Source organism: Parasteatoda tepidariorum, chromosome 3 (genome assembly GCF_982258835.1).
Source record: "Parasteatoda tepidariorum strain Cologne lab strain chromosome 3, Ptep-v5.0, whole genome shotgun sequence".
Classification (NCBI taxonomy): Eukaryota; Metazoa; Arthropoda; class Arachnida; order Araneae; family Theridiidae; genus Parasteatoda; species Parasteatoda tepidariorum.
Window position 1 is genome coordinate 28,923,391 of NC_141757.1, and position 19,880 is coordinate 28,943,270.

The window sequence follows — 19,880 nt, forward strand, 5'->3', positions numbered from 1 at the left end:
ACGTGCCTGTCATTGATATCTTATAGAGAAGTAAGGCATTTTTCCATGTACATTCTTTATGCTATATCCCAGGGGTTTCCAACTTACATGATGCTGGTGGCCGCAATTGAAAACACTAGGCAAACAGCGGGCCGCAACATCATTAAAATTTTATATCAGACTCTTTTATGTTTTTAGGAACATTAAATATTACTGTCAGATTTTTGTCAAGTTGCACAAAGCAAAGGAATTGAATTACAAATCAAAATACAAAGTAAATTTTTACCTGAGAAATACATTTTTTTGCAGCGTTGGTATGTTAAATTTCACAGAAACGAAGAAATTTGGCTTTTTTTAACGAAAGAAAAGTATTTTAAACCCATGAAGAGTTTTTACGAAAATTGTCCGCAAAAATATATTTATAATATAAATATAAAAATATATTTATATTATAAAATATATTTTAGCTCGAGGGCCGCAAAAAAGGATTTCGTGGGCCGGATGTGGTCCGCGGGTCGTCAGTTGGTAACCACTGCTATATCTAATGAAATCAAAATTTGTTCGATCGAATTTTTTTTTAAGTTAAGAGTTTATGCAAAAATTAAAAGATCAAAAATTATAATTTTATACGCAGAAAGTCCTTACGATTTCTAAACTATCTTAGTTTCGTCGAATTAGGCTTGATTTAACAGAAATCTGTACTATTTTTTTAAAAAAATCTGTAATATAATAATATAACTTTGAAACTACTTATACCATTGATGCTTTCGATTTAGTGTAAACAAATTAATCTGATGTCGAGATTAAGGGAATGAGACATTTATATTAAACCAAATTTAAAACTTCTAAAATTATTTACAGTTTTCTCGTAAATGCTTCCATGTTAGACTGACTCAATTTTTTCTTAAAGAAAACTGGTCGACACATGAAGATGTATAGGCTAATTAAATTATCCTATTCAAACTTTAGACGGCGTTTTCGCAGAGGATGGTATTTCAAAGCGTTAGATATAATAATTTCTTTTCTTATGTTTCAATTTGATTACAGTTTGTAAATTGGAGTATTTTTCATTACACCAGAAACTTTTTGTCAGTGTTTGTAATTTCTGATCAATTGAATTTTGAACTCTGTTATTATGTAAATCACTATTGTGTTGAAAATAGTTCATTATGTGGTCACCAGTTTCAAACTCATAATTCTCACTTCTCTCCTGCGTAAGTAAAAGGAATATATTTGTTAATGAAATTAATATAAGAACGTTACCACTTTTATTAATTACTAGCCGTGTTTGGGCACCAGCAGGCCAACCATTATAGTTAAGTAGAATTTCAAATATATCGAGATTTATAGTCATACAGTCAAAAATCAAGACAATATGCAAGTATAAACTCATACTGCTTAAGTGAGAGTGGATTTAATTTTAGCCTATTACATATTCGCAATTTCAAATTTTGAGAAATTTTTGAGATTTGTCGAGAATGAGTATCTTTGTGAATTTGCTAATAAAACATATGCTTTAGTGAAACATATGCTTTAAATAAATATTTTTTTTAAGCATCCGGATTTGGTTGAGAAGTGTAGCATGGCAGTTAGAAGAAAAAGAAATGTGAAATAGAAAGGATGGAATTAGAGGAAATGAAACGAAAATGTGAAATGGAAAGGATGGAATTTCAATAGGAAAGAAAATGCGAAATTGAAAAAAAAGAACAGGAACAAGAATAGGATTAAGTGAATAAATGTATAGAATTAACAATTCTGATGATATTGTAGCATTTATACAATATTATCACCTTTGAATGAATTGTGAAAACTTTAAAGCTTAAGGTTAAAAATAGGACCTCTTGTCCTTTGCATTTGACACCTGATACGGCAGATTCCTGATGCTAAATTGGAAGACTATCAACTAATTTTAAAAAATGCATTGTGGTCTAGTGTGGAATACCGGGAAACGTGTTTATCGTTGCATTCACGAAAATCTGAATTTTGGACGAAAAATTGGAAAAGGAAACAAACCATAGGAATTTGAACAGAAATGTAAATCGAGAAGCACTTGTTTCAATTGTGATGAAAAAAGGCACTCAGAAAAATTTTGTCATCAGTTACTTAATCAAAAATATAAACCTGATTGCAAAGTGGAAAAATTAAACTGAAGTAGCAATAAAATGAAGAGAACCTAAATAGCAATAACTCAGAAAGACTCTCTTGTTGAAGATTCAGGGCAACCCAATCGTTGCTGTTGCTGTTATCGTAGGTCATTAAGGTGAAAGGGGTGTGATTGTTCTTGTATTCCAGTGGCATCATCTATATTCCAGAATTCAAATTCTGCCACACACGTTTGTGAGACCCATTCATAAATCCTTTCATTATCCACAGATCTTCCCGTAGTGGACTGATCGTTAAGACACGGTTCCCAACAGATCACCGAAGTCATGCATCACTGGCTGCGGTCAGTGTGTGGGTGGGTGACCACTTGGATTAGTCTGCGTAGGGATCGAGGGTGTGCGGTATTGGTACTCGTTAAACTGTTCTACCGTAAAGTGCTCGACGTCGCGTGCTACCGAAGCAGGGGTGCCATCCCCTCTGCAGAGGTTCAAAGTCGTGATGGCATGTTTTCTGATCATCCTCAGTGATGTTTCCCAAACCGTCGCCAATAGCCCATTGTGCAGCTCTAGTGTGACGTAAATGAACTGCAACAATCCTCCACGGATCATAATTTTGACCTGAACCAGAGAACGGTCAATCTCTAATAGGGGGGGGGGGGTTGTAATAGTCCTAAAAATATTCAGCTAATACAAGCATTAATAGAAAACAGTATGACGAGACGAGGAAATAAATAAAAAGAAACAGATAATTTTAAAATATCTTAGAAGTTTTTTAATTTTTTTTTTTGTGGTTAAGATTGCTGTTTATTTATTTATTTTTATTTTTTAAGGATGTGTACTAACCCGTTGCGTGAATTGTAAATGATATTAGCCTTGTTGATGTTTTAAATAGATGTTTTTTTTCCTTAAAAAAAAACTATCTATTTATTACAACTTAAATCAGTAAATCACAGACATATATCTAGGTTTATAGTGGGATCCGAACCACGCTACAATAGATTAATTTCTTTCTAACGTCTTCTCTAATTTGATTTATATGTTCCTTAACTTAACTAGGACTTGTAATAAATTGTACTTTGTAAGGAGCTCAAGAGTCTGCTGACGTATCTATAGCAATAAATAAATAAATATTTGAAATAGAAATATTTATTTATTTATTTATTCGTAATCATTCATTTCATTCGGGATTTTTTCGCTAACCGCTATGTAACATGGAGGCAGCGGATTCGAATATCACTGTAATCCTGAATGTGTAACTATAAATAAATACATTTGGTTTGGACTCATACAGACTCTTGTTCTTATTACAAAAAACGGTTTGTCTCATGTGAAATTAATAAATAGATAACGCAAAATGAAGGCATAAAAAAATTGTGCGCTTATTTAGTTAAACCTTTTGCGAGCAGATGGCGACATCAACGTATTTCGGGATCATTGCTAGGTTTCATCTCAAAAGACAAACCATTTTAAAATTATCCTTTTTTCGAATAGAGTACTTTAAATTTTTTTTTTCACCTTACTATTTTTCTCAAAATTACTAGCTTTATTATTTTTCTCAAAATTTTAATTAGTTGCAAAGGTTTTATCTTCTGCAAAAAATAATTTTAAGAAAAAGAATTTTTGAGAAACAACTCTCCATGCAGTACATATTTTTCTTATTATAGTGCTGCCATCTCTTAAGTTTTCTTTTCAGTTACTGTAATAAAAATATATTTTAATTAAAAAACTGGCAATTTAGTTATATGTATAATTAATTAAATAATAAAATTTTTTTTAGAGACAGTTCACAACATTTTTTAGAGGAAAGAAAAAACCGTATGTATATATATATATATAACTTCATAAATAGATTAGAGTAGTAGAGGAGGTGGGTCTTAAAATTAATGCTGAGAAAACAAAATGCACGAAAACGTAAAACTGCAAATGCTCAAATAACAAATCGTTCTCTAGATAATTATTATTATTTTTTTTTTGAAAGAGCACCTACCTTGACTCCATCATCGCTGATTCAGGAAGTAACTCAGAATAAAGACACGCGAAAATTCTTAAAAGAAACCAATCATATTTTTTGTTCAGTTACTTTCTAAAAAATAAATTGCTTACAAAACCTTTAAAAATGCGACTTAATAAAATTATTGCTAGAATAACAGGAATACGAGGAAGTGGAACCTGGACGATGACCAAAAGAGATTAAAATGAATTGTTGGTGTTTGCACGAAATGTCCTGGGGAATAATAGGATCGACTGATGATAGAGGTGAGATTGGAAAAATAGATCGAACCTAGAAATCCATAATATCATAAAAGGAAAAAATATTGTTCGCTTAATCAAATCATGGCTTGGAGACATAAAAAGAAGAATAAATCATTTCGGTCTGAAAAAGGTCATCAGCTGGGCATCTCTTTGGGAACCAGACGCCCTGGTATCCCAAGCAAAAGGTGGAAGGACGATGTTAGCGACGACTTGGATATATATATATATATATATATATATATATATATACAGATTTGAAAAACAGGGCGCAACTTCAAATGCGTCGGAGCAAAGATTAATTATTGCTATAAAGTAACGCAAGAAGTGCGGAAGAAAATTATAAAAGCTAACTGATATTTTTGGGGGCCTGAAGAATTTTTTTTCTTAAATTAAGAGCCGAGTTGCAGGTTTTCAAAACTCTCATTAAGCCTATACAGGTATAGAAATCTGAGACACGTGCTTTAACAATTCTTGAGGAAATGCAAATTATGAAATTAAGATCAACGGAAGTATACTGAAGGGAAAATTCCTATTAAAAACGAAACAAAGCTTAATTTAAAAAGCATAATCGAAAACATATGATGGAATGTTGCCGCCACAGGGTGTGACTCTTCCGCTCTTCAGCTCTTTTAGTATTAAGATTAAAAAAAGTTAAGTAGAGCTAATATTGGAGGTTGAATATTTAAAGTAACAGACTCGAACCTGAGAGAAAGTTGATTCAATCCTAACAATCAATTCATAATGCCAAAAAATGTGCTGTATATTTTTTTATTTAAATTATTCATATTTAAAAAAAACTACTCTTAATTTAGTAACTATTTAACAGTTTAAAACTTTTTAAAATTAAAAACATAATATAGATTGTTTCACAGCTAGGAATTTCTAGTTCCCTCTTTAAGGAGTGAGCATTAAGTTTTGCAATAAAATTTTAGAAAAACTCCGTATTTTTTTTTAGTTGTGACACTACAGAATTATTCATTACTTATGGCTGAGTCATGAACATTTTGTCAAGTTATATTTATTGATTTCAGAAATGATAAATTTTGTAACATGTATTGCAAAGTGATTTTAATGTATACTCAAATTTGTTTAATGGTTATAAAAAAGTATGTTCTTTTTTCTTGTAATTATTGAAAAAAAAGTCAGATCTCTTAGATCTATCCGGACGATTTAGGTGGAAAAAATTTGAGGTAAAAAAAATGATGAGATTGAAGATACGAAAATGGCATTAATTATGATGATAGAGGTGAGAGTTAAGCGAAACCTTGCACGTCATAAATGGCCTCGGCGAAAAGCATTTAATTGAAAAGAATGAAAAAGTGATTGAGAAAGGCAACATGAGTGAGAATTGTAAAAGTTCGAATTCGAAGCAAATACTCAAACGAATCAGCGAAAAGACTGACCGGCATCAGTTGAAACAGATTATATAAAATTCAATTTTTACAAATAGCTCCGACATTTTAAAATGGTAAACATGAGAAGTCATTGCAACGTCTAACGGAGATCGCACAATTTCTAAAAAAAAAATAAATAAATAAATGGGTAGGTAATATAATATTAGTAACCATCAGACATTTCAAATAGTAGTAGAACCATCGCACATTTCAAATAGGTTTGAAATTATCGTACATTAGTCTATAAATATGCAAGATATTTCTGCATCCACAGTGGTCCCAAGGAGCTATTTGTTTGATTAAATTCCAGATTTATTTTCTAAAAAATATATTTAACAAGTAATTATAGATTTCATGAATAAATTAATTATTTCACGACATTTAATATAAATATGCAAAATATTAATCAATAATGACGACTTGAGCATTGTTTGATTAAATTGGAAAACGATAGGAGACATTTTTGAGCTTTTCAAGGAAAATTTTGAAAGAAATGTATGTCTTCTCGCTTGAAGCGTTGTTACGTCAACGGTCTTATAAGATTGATCTACTATGTTGACACTTCTTTTGTCACACTAGATCATCCTGGCAAGCACAAAAAAAGTACCACAGCAGTGAGCTCATTCTGCGCAAAATGCTCTTTGCAAGGTCATTGGCAACGCTATTATTTTACATAAGTGATTCTATTTTTCCCGGGCTTTGATTCCAGAATGCATCTTTAAGTCATGGTTGAGAGCAGTTGACTTAAATTTAGAATAGTTTCCAAATATACAGATCCTTTAGAACACCCTTTTAACTTGACAAAAGCGGAAGTAAACATAAAAGTTCACCTTACCCCCTACAACCTTTTCTAAGCATTTAGAAGGGGGTGGGCCTCGTTTGGCAATTCGCCTTGATTATCAAGAATTTAGAACTTTTTCTTCTTTTATTCTCTTGATGGCACTATCCCGAGACATGCCAATGCCAAGCATGCATTGTACTGACTACTTTATCAAATTATTCTGATCAACGAGAGTTGGAAAAATCATTATTTTGGTAGAGTGAGAGGACACTAGATGGCGCTTGGATTCCGAAAGAGACAGTTGAAGTAAAACGATACCAGACTCAGTTAGGAAGTACAAAAATGTTCCTATTCCCGTTTAGAAAATATTTTGGCACAAAATCCGTAGTTCTCGACAATCGTGTTTTTGCTTTCAAAGTTGTAGAGAATTGTTTTTCTTCACTATTTTACTTCAGGTGTCCTTATTATGAATTTCGAGCATTTAACTTTTAAGAGAACCGGACTAATTGTTGCAATTTATTAATTCTTGTTCACGTAATTAATTATTATTTGTTAATGTAAATATTATTGAACAAATTGTTGCAATAATACCATTTTTCTAAATTATAATTCTTGCTTATATAATTAATGGCGGGGAAGAAATGATCTCCAAACTAAATTAATATAAAAACGTTTCGTAATAAAATTTTAAATTACTCAAAAGTAATTTATTTTTGCCCGCAAAATTTCAGCCTAGTATTTTTCCCTTCAGATGGACTTTTGAATTCAATATAAATAATTTTATTTCATTTTTCTTTGTGAAATCTAAACATTTAAAAGTTATATTTCTTTCGTTCAAATGATTTTATTTATTTTACCTTTTCCCATTTTTTTTAAAAATGTACAAATTAACAAAATAGATTTTAACATTCTTTATCAAAATATTCCTTTACGGTAAATTCTATAATATTTTAATATCAGTTTCCTATAATATTTTAATTCTATAACCTTTAAGGGTAGAACTTAAATATGTAGGGTCATTTAATATAAATAAATTTCATTAGAATTTCATAACATACTTTGGCAGTCATTTACTTAAGGAATATTTAACATTAACGAGTGCCTTTAATATATATTTTTAAAATGTGAGAGAAAAAGGAAGTAAAACAGCATACTCGTAAAGGGTCGCAAATTATCTTTAAAGCCAGATATAAAAATCGCTATCCCCGTGTTATTGTTGTTGTTGATTTACGTCGCACTAGAGCTGCACAATGGGCTATTGGCGACGGTCTGGGAAACATCCCTGAGGATGATCCGAAGACATGCCATCACAATTTTGATCCTCTGCAGAGGGGATGGCACCCCCGCTTCGGTAGCCCAACGACCTGCGCGCGAAGTCGAGCACTTTACGGTAGCACAGTTTAACGAGCCCGTGTTATTGATTACTGCTGAGGAAAGCGAGGCTAAAAAACTTAAAACATATGAAGATCCAGATGGAAGAACGATTTGTGGCCATTTCTTACAAAATTGACTACTAGAGCTCCATCTGTTACATTTTGGGGAATACTCGGTTTTCCTTGTTAGTTATTACTCTGCGAAGATGCTGTTAGAGAATCGGTACCATTCGACTTTTTCTTTTTTCCATGAATCAACGTTGATGGACCATTCATATTGGGTTGTAAGCGAAAACAGGGATAAACTAAAATACAATAATTCAAAGTTTCTTTCACTTGTAAGTTTGGTCAAGCAATTAAACTGGTACTAGAAGGTTTCGCCCCCTGCTCGCTGGCGCTCGCCAACCCCCGGAATTGCTTTCGCAGTTCACTTTGGATTGCTTCGCAATCTGATGCTCGCTTTGCTCGCTTATTGGATTCGTTCTTAAAGTCTAGCTTTTGTATACTTTTTTGAACACTGAAGTTCCGAAAACTTTTCACTGTAGAAAATTCTAAACCTGTACATTTCAATATTAATTTGAAATTGCAAACAGTTCACATATTTTGCTTAATCACACTATTCTAAATTTAGGTTGTTGAGAAAAGTAACTGTTGTAAGTTTTGTTTTAAAGTCTTTCCCACCAGAGGGCTAAAGCCATTCTGGAGTTTCATTAGAGCGGCTCTCTCTTCTTCGTAGATTGTTATATACCGTACGTAGATTATTGAGATTCATAATTTAACTCTAATAAAATTTTACTTAAAATAAAACTAAATATTAACTTAAAATATTAAATAATAAAACGGCATTTAACTCATAACTAATAATATTACTAAACATGGAATAGTAAAGAGCTCAACTCAAAATAAAATAGCAATAGCATAACACTTCTCATTTCTGCCAATGAAAAGGAACTATTTCAGAATTCAAAACCAACCAACCGAATTTTTCTCGGCAACAATCGGAGATGTGGCACACCCACTTTCGATTAGAATTCGGTGAGAATCGAAGACAAATGCTATTGTGTTTATGTAATGAGTTCACAACTTCTTAATTATGTGGATAAATACGAAAAAAAGTTTAGAGATTTGTACAAAACGCCTACAATAAAAACTGTTGCCAACGCGAGAAAAGAAATATCATCGGTTTTATTGGTACATACGTACGTATTAGCGTTTTATATAATATAGATACTAACGTATTAGATCCTATTATCTTTTCTGTTGGTGCAATTGATTTTGATAAAGTTTTCGTTTCTTCCTCGTTTGAATTCGTCACTCGTAATGTGTGAGTTTTTTTTTCTTCATTTTTAACAAAGACTTTAAAAATACACTGGGTTCTTCGGAAATTAATTTCGTTTTTAACCCAAGAGAGTTGCATTTTTTCGCAGCCAACTTTACTCTTTAGTCGCATAATCGTTTTAGATTTTGACAGCTGATAGAACAAGGCTTGCTTGTGAAAAAGTTCGATTCATCCGACGCAGTAGTTTTTGGTTGGTGCGCTTTTAAAGTTGGAAAGTGAAAAGAAATCTTTTAAAAAGTAAAAATACTGTTTTTGAAATCGTAAAAATGCTGTTCAAACAAGGAAAAATATTATCCAATGTATACGGCGAAAACTGGTGAGGAAAATTTTTATTCGGTATTTTTAGTGTTGAAGACGCACCAGGTTCTGGAAGGTTATGTGAAATTGATGAAGACACAATAAAAGCATTAATTCATACAAACCTGCGAATAATGAGATCGCTATGAGATTTAAGTTACCGAATTCGACCGTTTTAGATTATTTAAAACACCTAGATTTAATCTCAAAGCTTGATACATGGGTTCCTCATGTTGTTATATATATATATATATATATATATATATATATATATAGCAAAATAAATAAGTACAAAAAAGCACGAAGGAAATAAAACAATAAGCTCATTTATTGCGCATAAGCTGCAAGTAAATAGAATTCATAAAATAGGTTCAAACTGAAGATAAACTAAGGGAAAATTACAGACGTATGAAAAAAGGGGGAAAAAGAAAAATAATAATAAGAATGAAAAAAACAAGAAAAAAATAGTAATTAAAATCCGGAAAAAAAGGATAAATTTTTTTTAAAAATTTATTTAATTATCTTCTGGTTTTTTTAAAAACTATTTTCTGGTTTTTTTAAAAAAAATTATCCTTTTTTTCATGATTTTTATTATTATTATTTTCCTAGTTTTATGTTTTTTTTTATTCCAATTATTATTATTCTTTTTCCCCCTTTTTTTATATGTCTGTAATTTTCCTTTGTTTTATCTTCATTTTGAACTTACACACACATATTTATTATATATATATATATATATATATATATATATATATATATATATATATATATATATATATATATATATATATATATATATATATATATATATATAGTGAACCTTCAAGAGACCGAAATTTTGGTTCACTATAACCGGGTGTTCACTATATCCGTTACGCAGGCAATTTAACTAAGGGTTCCCAAACTCCTCCCTTTTATTACACATTATTCAAATAAATGACTGAAAAATATTATGTAGTAGCAAAAAAATGTGTTATTTTTCATTACTCTTCGTCTTGCGTATGAAAAAAAATTAGTAATCTTAAGCTGATGAGCAAACCTCAACATCAGATATAGAAACACTTCCCGACTTTCAGCTAATTTTTCCTGAATTTCTGTTATTCCGTTTTTCAAATCTGTCTAACCTGCCATTCGAGCACATACAAGTAGTCTCATAAAATCACTTAGCAAATTCATCGACATTAGTCCAGATACTGGAAGATTGCGGCTTCTTCGAATGGTGAACCATTTTAGTAATGCTTCTTCAACATCCTTGTGATCTGCTTTTCTCACCTTTTTTCTGCCATCTAATTTTTTTCGTGTGCAGAAATTATTAATTGCCTATTTTTCCATATGTTACAAACTGCAGATTTGGATAGTTTACATTCCCTGAAAATATCAGCTTGATCGCATCCATTTTTAATTTTTCTGATTATGCCCATTTTATTATCAAAGAAGGACGTTTCTTGCTCGCTTAGTTATATTTGAGACACTTGTTTGCATCCTTTTTTTCAACTAAACTGAGAGCAAAAAGGAGTTGAAATGAGAGCCTGAACACATATTAGTGTCCAACCCTTTAACCAATAATGAATAATTACTCATTCCATCTGACAGAAAATGCAAATTGATCCCACTGACACCTTACAGATGCATCGTCTGCCTGAGTTGGAAACATCTGCTTGGTTTGTTTAAGTATAGGAAAGTGAGACAAAGGAAGTAAGCAAGAAAAAATGCTTATCACTACATTCCCCTCTGTAGATGGTTTTCAAAATCGGTATATGTATTTATTTTGAAGTAGAAATTTCAAAATTATTGCAAAAAAAAATGAAGAAAAAAATCAGTCGAAGACAGAAAAAAGTTCATTATATCCAACTTCCTCACTTTTTTGGTTCACTATATCCACAAAAAATAACATTATGCTTGTATAGCTAGGCACGGGACCGAACATTTCGTTCACTATATCCGGGAGTTCACTATAAACCGTGTTCACTATAGCGGGTATAGTTGACGATAAATATAAATACAGCAATTGCAATTTTATTTTTAAATTAAGACAAAAGTAATTATGCGTAAAACAGAAAAGAATTGGTTTACAATATAAACTTATATTGTGAGTTTTCCTTCCGAAAAAATTCATTTTCTGTTTCGAAAAAAATTCGACATGACGAGATTTTGAGAGGAAATCCTTCGACAAAGGAATTCAACTTAACATTTGGTGGATATATAATGACAAGGGAATTTTTTTTTTTTTTTTTTGACATAGCAAGGTTTTCGAGATGTCGATGTTCGATACGTATACAGTACAAGCGCGCTTCATCACTGGGGGCAAGATGGGTTGCCTAAGACAACGTTAAACGCAGGAGATCATGAACTGGCTCAAAACAAAGGGGGTCAAAAATCACATGGATCAGTTTTTTGTTTTTTATTTATTTATTTTTTATTTTCCATTTATTTATTTTTAATCATCAAACAGTAAAGAACAAAATTTTATTAGCGCGGAGTTATGATCAAAACAGAAAAATGAAATGGGGCATTAAGCCAGCATAGACACAATACAGCTCAATAAAATATTTATTTACAGTAGAAAATGGTCTTTAATTTTTATAAAATAATTAAATAAAATGAGAGAATTTACTTTCCGAACAACCCAATATTTTGAGGGCGTTCACTGCAAAATATCCATTTGTTTTAAGTAAATAAGATTGAAAAAAAAAAAAAACTAAATCATCTCATTTAAATACTACTAGGAGGCTTCGCCACCTGCTCGCTGGCGCTCGCCAACCCCGAAACTGCTTTCGCAGTTCATTTCCGATTGCTTCGCAATCCGATGCTCGCTTTGCTCGCTCATTGGATACTTTCTTAACGTCTAGCTTTTGTATACTTTTTTGCACACTGAAGTTCCGAAAAATTTTCCCTGTAGAAAATTCTAAACCTGTGCATTTCAATATTAATTTAAAATTGAAAACAGTTCGCATATTTTTCTTAATCACATTACTCTAAATTTCAGTTGTTGAGAAAAGTAACTGTTGTAAGTTTTGTTTTAAAGTCTTTCTCACCAGAGGGTTAAAACCATGCGTTGTAAAACAATATGAAATAGTGCTGAACGCCGGATGTTAAATATCGGCTTCGATGAAGATAATTTTGTGAAAATTTTTCTGATAATTCGGTGAGAATTCACCCGATTAGACATATGATACTCACTAAGTGCTCTTGCGCGCCGAATCCTATCAATTAAAACGTATTAGCGTTTTATATAATATAGATTAGCCATATGATGCTCACTACGTGCTCTTGCGCGCCGAATCCAATCAATTAAAAATGAAAACCGTTGCCAGCGCGAGAAAAGAAATATCATCGGTTTTATTGATACATACGTACGTATTAGCGTTTTATATAATATAGATGTTACACATTATAGCGCAGCAGTTTTTTTTTTCATTTTTTATTATTTTTTTTATATGATAATTTTTCTTCTTTTTTAAATGCACTTTTTTTTACATCTCTAGGTCGGACAGAATGAGAAAGAAGCACCCATATACTCCTAAAGTATACATATCAGAGAAAATGGTATTTAATTTTCATAAATAAATAAAATGAACGAATTTTCTTTCCAAACAACTCAATATATGGAGGAAAGTCGCAACAAAACATCATTTTTTTTAAAGAAATAAGTTTGAACAATAAATCATTTAAATATTATGCTACGCATTTATAGCTCAGCAGTTTTTTTTTTTTTTTCAAATATAATAATTTTCCTCTTTTCTTAAATGCAAATTTTTTTACACCTTTAGGACCGACAGAATGAGAAAGAACCGCCCACGTACTCCCAAAGTATACATACTAGAGAAAAGTTTAACTTATTTGCAGTTATTTAGGTCTAAGAAAAACAGTTATTCATCTTTGAAATTTTTTTAATTCACAAAACCAATTATTGTTAAATCTAAAACTTACTATCTCTAAAACAAGTATAAGAAATAATAAAACAATTTTATTCTTCAGCTAAAAATTCTACTTATTCGAAGGAATTTTTTTTTTTTAACGAAATATACGGCGTTTCTAAACTTAACTTAATAACTCATAAAAAAGCATAAAAAGGGTAAAAGAATTTTATTCGTCGACTTAAATTTATTTTCGCTCAAAAGTAGCTAATTTTTAATTGAATGTCAGGTGGTTGTCTTTCAAATTTCTTTACTGAATTACTTGAGTTTGTACTCCTCCGACTGACGCGTTCTAAAGAAAAAAAAAGAAAAAAATAGAAACCAAAACAAAGAAAAAAGAAAACTGACGTCATTTTGGTCTCGTTCAGAATGCATCCAAGTTGGCTGTCTTAAAACTCTCGAACGCCTCCGACAGTTCAACTGAAGAAGAATAACGCCAGGAAAAACTTCGCAGCTCCTGTATCAGGTAGCTAGCGCAAAGCATCCTGGGATTTAAGAACATTCATCTAAAAATTTTTGTGCATGTGAGTTTTTTCGGGTAGAAATGGCTCTGTGTCGGCTTTTTCTGGTGTTATTACTCTTTTTACCACTCATTTCATGCAAAAAGAAATCTTCATCTTTAGCATCGGACGTTATTGAAGAAGTGGATCGAAAAAAACTAGAAAAACTCATTAAAGAAGAACAGTTCCTAGCCGTATTTTTCTGTAAGTAGAAAATTAAGAATTCATAGCTCTAAGCATGTCTTTAATTAGAATAGGGTTCGAAAATAGTTACGCTTTCTAACATTTCGTTTGAAAATAACTTTCCTGGCATACCGCGATGTTTGAAGGATTGGTGAAACGGATAAATTTACAGCGCTTATGCAAAACGTGACCATATTTGTCAAGCATAAAAATTGAAATTTTTATTAATATATTTATTGTCTTTATGTTAGATTCCATTAAAAAATAGATTTAATTAAAAAAATGAACAGAGTTTCGAAATAAATGTAAACATCAATGCAAGGTGAAAGTTTAAATAAAAGTAATATAGATCTAGGATTTTGATTAAGATTATACTAATGATTTCCAATTTTTTTGCTTACTTAAAAATATCGATTTTATTTAAATAATTACATATTTACATAACTAGACAAACAAGTTTGTCTGTTCTCTTGAAAAGATCGTTTATTAAAAAGAAATTAAAAATATGCTTTTTTAAAAAAATGCCTAATATAATTTAAATAAAATCTTATTTTTATTCATGCAAGTGTTCTGAAAATTTTAAAACGTGTTATTATCGTTGAAATACTAAATTCTAAAATATTTTTTTATATACATTTCGTTTCTAATTTTAGTCTAGTAATGGTCTGTGTGTCAATGTCACTTAATTCTTTTTGATCTGCTAATGCTTTGATAATCTTTTTTACGGGAAGGGGGAGAGAGAGGTCTTCAACCAAAAAGGGTTTTTATTAAAATGTATTAAGGTTTTCTTTTTTAACATTTTTTTTTATTTGCAGAGCCTTGAGTTATTTAGGGATATCTTAAATGTTATCATTTTATTTCAGAATAATGTTTACAAGAAGAATATTTTCAATATAACAGTAAGAATAAATTTTTTTAACAGATTTTGATGTAGAAAACAGTATTTGAAAACGAATTTCTTTGCATGTTAAAATAACGAAAAATATTTCATTTTATAATTTCTTAGTAATCAATAAATACTCGTTTAAAAAAAAATGACTCGAAAAATTGGGTAATGAGCGTTTGCAACTGAAACTAATTTTCGCAAATTATTAATTTTTTCAATAATTTTAATTTCTTTTAAAATTTATCACCTTTTGATAGATATCAAAGACTATTTCAAATGCAAGAAGAATATTTTTACACTGGAAATTCCATACATGATTAGGTTTTATAATTATTATTATTTTTCATTCGTGTTACGTTTCTAAATTTTTAAACATGCTTCTACTTTTTTTAAAAATAAATCTAGAAAAATTCTAAAAAAGGTATTTTTTTTAAATTTTAAATTTTTTATTCCATTTTATAACATTTAATATATTATTATAAAATGCATTTAATATTATAAAATGCTTAAAATATTATAAAATGCATTTTTTGTTTAAAATTAATGAGTTATTTTATTTGTCACTTTATTGAAATTTAAAAAAAAAAAATTTCTTCACCTCCTTACTTATATATTTAATATGAATTTAAACAAAAATGCATAAATCAATTTGGAACTTGGTAAATAACCCCCAAAAATTATAAAATGAAACTAAAAAATAAGATTCTGAAGTACATCAAACAAAGTTTTAATTTTCAATTATCAATATTTGAAGATGTCGAAACAAAGACGGAAAGTTTTCAAATTCCCGCGTTAAGCTAATATTTTTTAAAAAAACGTCTTCATTTGCAATCTCTGTTTTTTTGATAGAATTTTAATTTTCTTTATTTTTCTTGTATATTAAATCTTTCTAAAATCAGTTCTAGATAGCTACATTTTAAGGAATGTGAGACACGAAATTTTTTTAAAAAGTTCTTAGCATTATTATGTTGTTCTGAGAAATAATGCTCTTAGTTATTTTTCAAACAAAAAAACATGCTTTAAACGTATTATCCAAAATTTTGAATATTTATTTCTCATTAACCATTCTTAATGTATTTTTAAGATTAAAAGGATATATCTCAACTAATAACAATTACTCATGAAATTTAGAGCATTTGTGTTTTAAATAAGTCACTTTCATTTATTTAAAAAAAATTGCTTTAGATTTCCATGCATATAATTAATTCCATGCATATAATTAATTCCATGCATATAATTAATTCCATGCATATAATAAAGTAAGTAATTTTAAGTCTAGACATTCTTTAAATTCTAAATGCAAAATATGTAGAACACTTATTTATGCATGGATATTTAAATCAATATAACTCCTAGTTTGATATTATTATAGATCATAGTTTCAGTTAAATCAAAAACCAAAAGCAATAAATTGTTAAAAAATTTCAAGCAATTTATCTCAGGTTCCTTGCTAAGAAGTTATATTAAATAAAAACAAATCACTGAACAGTTGTTTATCTAATTATATTTTCATCATGAACGAAATGTGTTAATTTGTAATTATCACGTACTGTTAGGAATATTAGATACAAGGATTATATATAGCGAACTCCCTTGAGCTTTTTAGCCATAATGTGAGGAACTTAAAGAAGTTTATCATATTTTTGAAGCATTTGATTTGATTTTTATTATATTATAAATTTAAACAAAATTGAGTAAATATTTTTGAAAATAAAATACAGAATTGTAAAATCTATTATGTTATACATCAGAAATACATTAGCGATATTTTGTACGTTATTTAAACAAATTTTAAATTCATATATTAACGCATACAAATATAGTTTAATGCTATAAATTTATACACTAGTGTAGAAAATAACTTGAAAGTTTTTTAAAATTAATTTTAAATTTATATATTAATACGTGAAACTATAATTTAATATTATAATTTTATAAAATAACACATATAATCATAATTTGAACTTTTGACGTAAAATTTCTATTAAACATATTTTCATACTTTTTTTATTATTTTGAATTAATTTTTATTTAAAGTAAGTGAAATATTATATTTAATATACTTAATGATTCATGGTTATGAAATATAGAACATGCTCGAGCACCGTTGTCTTTCTATGTGTCAAAGGTAAAATCTTCCAAATGCGGCTCTCTTCCAGTCAATGATTTTTCATATTAGCACTTATTTGCCGTTATTTAGATCTAATAGCAACAGTTATCCATCATTAAAATTTCTTTAATTTACAAAATAAATTATTGATAAGTTTTTGAATATAAATAGAAAAAAAAATTGAAACTATTTTTTTCGATTTTATGTTTGTATACAAATTTAATCCCGATAATCTAAGACATTTTTTAAGGAAACTATTAGACTGTTTTTTATAGTTGAAAAGTACCAAATTATATTTTTAATTGTAATTCGATCGTCAAAAAAATATATAAAATTTACACATCAGCGTCAAAAGGTTAATGATATAAATTTATATATATCATTAACCAATTATAGTTTAATGTTATATATTTAAACACTAACATAGATTGGTAAAAATTTAATTTATTTTCTTTAAGCGTTTTATGAGGTAAGTTATGCCAGTTTGGCTTTGGCTACATACTGTGTGTCTGTCTGTGATCCCTTAGCAAATGAAACATTTTATATATTTAACAACATTTATATATTAACATTTATATATGAAAACATTTTATAGATTATGCAATTATAATTTAATGTTATATATTTATACAACAGCATAGATTGGTAAAAATTTGATTTAATTTCTTTAAGCGTTTTATGAGGTAAGTTATGCCAGTTTGGCTTTGATTAAATACTCTCTGTGTCTGTCTGTGATCCCTTAGCAAATGAAACATTTAGAGTTCTACTATGTCATCAGTAATCTAATAGTTTTTATTGTGTTAAAAGCAGTAAAAATGTTTCATCAGGTATTTCTTGATTAAGTGACAATTGTTATCTCTAATTTCTTTCTTTTTTTTCGAAAGGAAGAAAGAAATTCCTCTCTCAGATGATGCGATGGTGAAGAGAGCTTTTTGCTTGCGCTCCTATTATATCTAAAAATAGCGCGATCTCTGATATGTGTTATCTTACGAGAACTATGATCACTCACGCTGTTGTGAAAGTTATAAAAAGAACAGCTAGAGAGCGAGAGAATAAATCTTTGCCGTTTTCGAAAAAAGCAGAAAAAGTGCAATTTTTAAAGTTTACGTGCGTCGAAGATTACCTAACTTCAAGTATTGGCATTTCTTCCAGCGGTGTTAGTTCCAACTACGCACGCAAAACTACTCAATCAATTTTTGAGGCAAAATTTTCACTATAAATTCGAATATTAAAGGAAGTAAGAAGTTCTCGAAGGCAAAAATGTGTTTTTATTTATCACCATAAAATAGTTTTTTTTTCACTTGAAAAATAAATATTGTAAATAATATATTTCAATATTTTCAATATTTGCCTTAATGAAAATGGGCACACTATTGTTATTTAATAAAGGTCAAAATTTATTTTATGCATTTAGTTTCTTAATTTTTATGAATACTTTAAAATATAATGCTTATAAGCATTTTTACTATGAATTCGAATATTAAAGGAAGTAAGAAGTTCTCGAGAGGAAAAATGTGTTTTTATTAATCACCATAAAAAAGTTTTTTTTTTTCACTTGAAAAATAAATATTGTAAATAATATATTTCAATATTTTCAATATTTGCCTTTATGAAAATGGGCACACTATTGTTATTTAATAAAGGTCAAAACTCATTTTATATAATTGATTGCTTATTTTTTATGAATTCGTTAAAATGTAATGCTCATAAGCATTTGCACTATAAATTCAAATATTAAGGGAAATAAGAAGCACTCGAGTGGAAAAATGCGTTTTTATTAATCACTATAAGATAGTTTTTTTTTCACTAAAAAAATAAATATTGTAAATAATATATTTAAATATTTTCATTATTGCTTTTACGAAAATGTGCATACTATTGTTATTAAATAAAAGACAAAATTTATTATGTATTTATTAGTTGCTTACTTTTTATGAATACTTTAAAATATAAATGCTTATAAGCATTTCTTTTAAATAGTTATGCATAGTTTGATGCTCTTAAACTAAATTTTCGTACAAAAAATTACAGAGAATTCACAATAAGTTTTATTCATATATATTTGAAAAAATCAATCTAAGTACTTTATTTAATGATATATAAATATTATATAACTGAATTTCTGAAAATTTAGTACCTTTTATGCCAAGTTTATGTCTAAAACTATAAAAATATAATGAGAAAATTAGCTACAGCTAGATTAATAAAAGTATAAGAGGATTCAGAAGGATGCAATTTTATATGATTGCATGTACAGGAATATGTGCGGAATATTTTTAATTTCAGGTAATATCCATTTTCCTACATAAGTATTTCTCAAAAGAGCAGTTTGAGCTGAGTCCATATCTCTAAACGCGCATTTCGAGATATGCCCATTTCTCTAAATACGTATTTTGAGCTACTTACATTTCTTTAAACGCACAATTAAAACTATGTTCAAAGCATTATGTCTACCGACGATTTTCTAATTGTACAATTAGAAAAAGCTGACGAGAAACTGTCTCGACCATTTTTTATTCATTTGTCTCAATCCTTCAAAACAAGGTTTTTTTTAATATCCACCAGAACAAAGATAATTAAATTATAACATCATTAATTTATTAAGTTGCTGAATGATATTGAATAATATTTAATTTAGCAAAACACAACGTCAAACTAATTTCCTTAACGCCTTATTTGTATTTGTACATTGTTATTAAATAAATTTTTCAAAAAAATGAAAAAAGAAAAGATATTCAAAAAAAAGAAATTTTTTTTTCTTCATTT

General features: G+C 29.0%; 1 protein-coding gene across 1 annotated transcript in view; it reads left to right on the forward strand.

The window, feature by feature from the left end:
- The first annotated feature begins 13,826 nt into the window (after nucleotides 1-13,826).
- The window catches only part of LOC107453784 (uncharacterized), a 65,753-nt gene continuing 59,699 nt past the window's right edge, over nucleotides 13,827-19,880 (forward strand). The window contains exon 1 of the mRNA XM_043047299.3: nucleotides 13,827-14,139. Within this exon, the coding sequence (XP_042903233.1) occupies nucleotides 13,980-14,139 (160 nt within the window). The 5' untranslated portion in view covers nucleotides 13,827-13,979. The remainder of the gene's footprint in view (nucleotides 14,140-19,880) is intronic.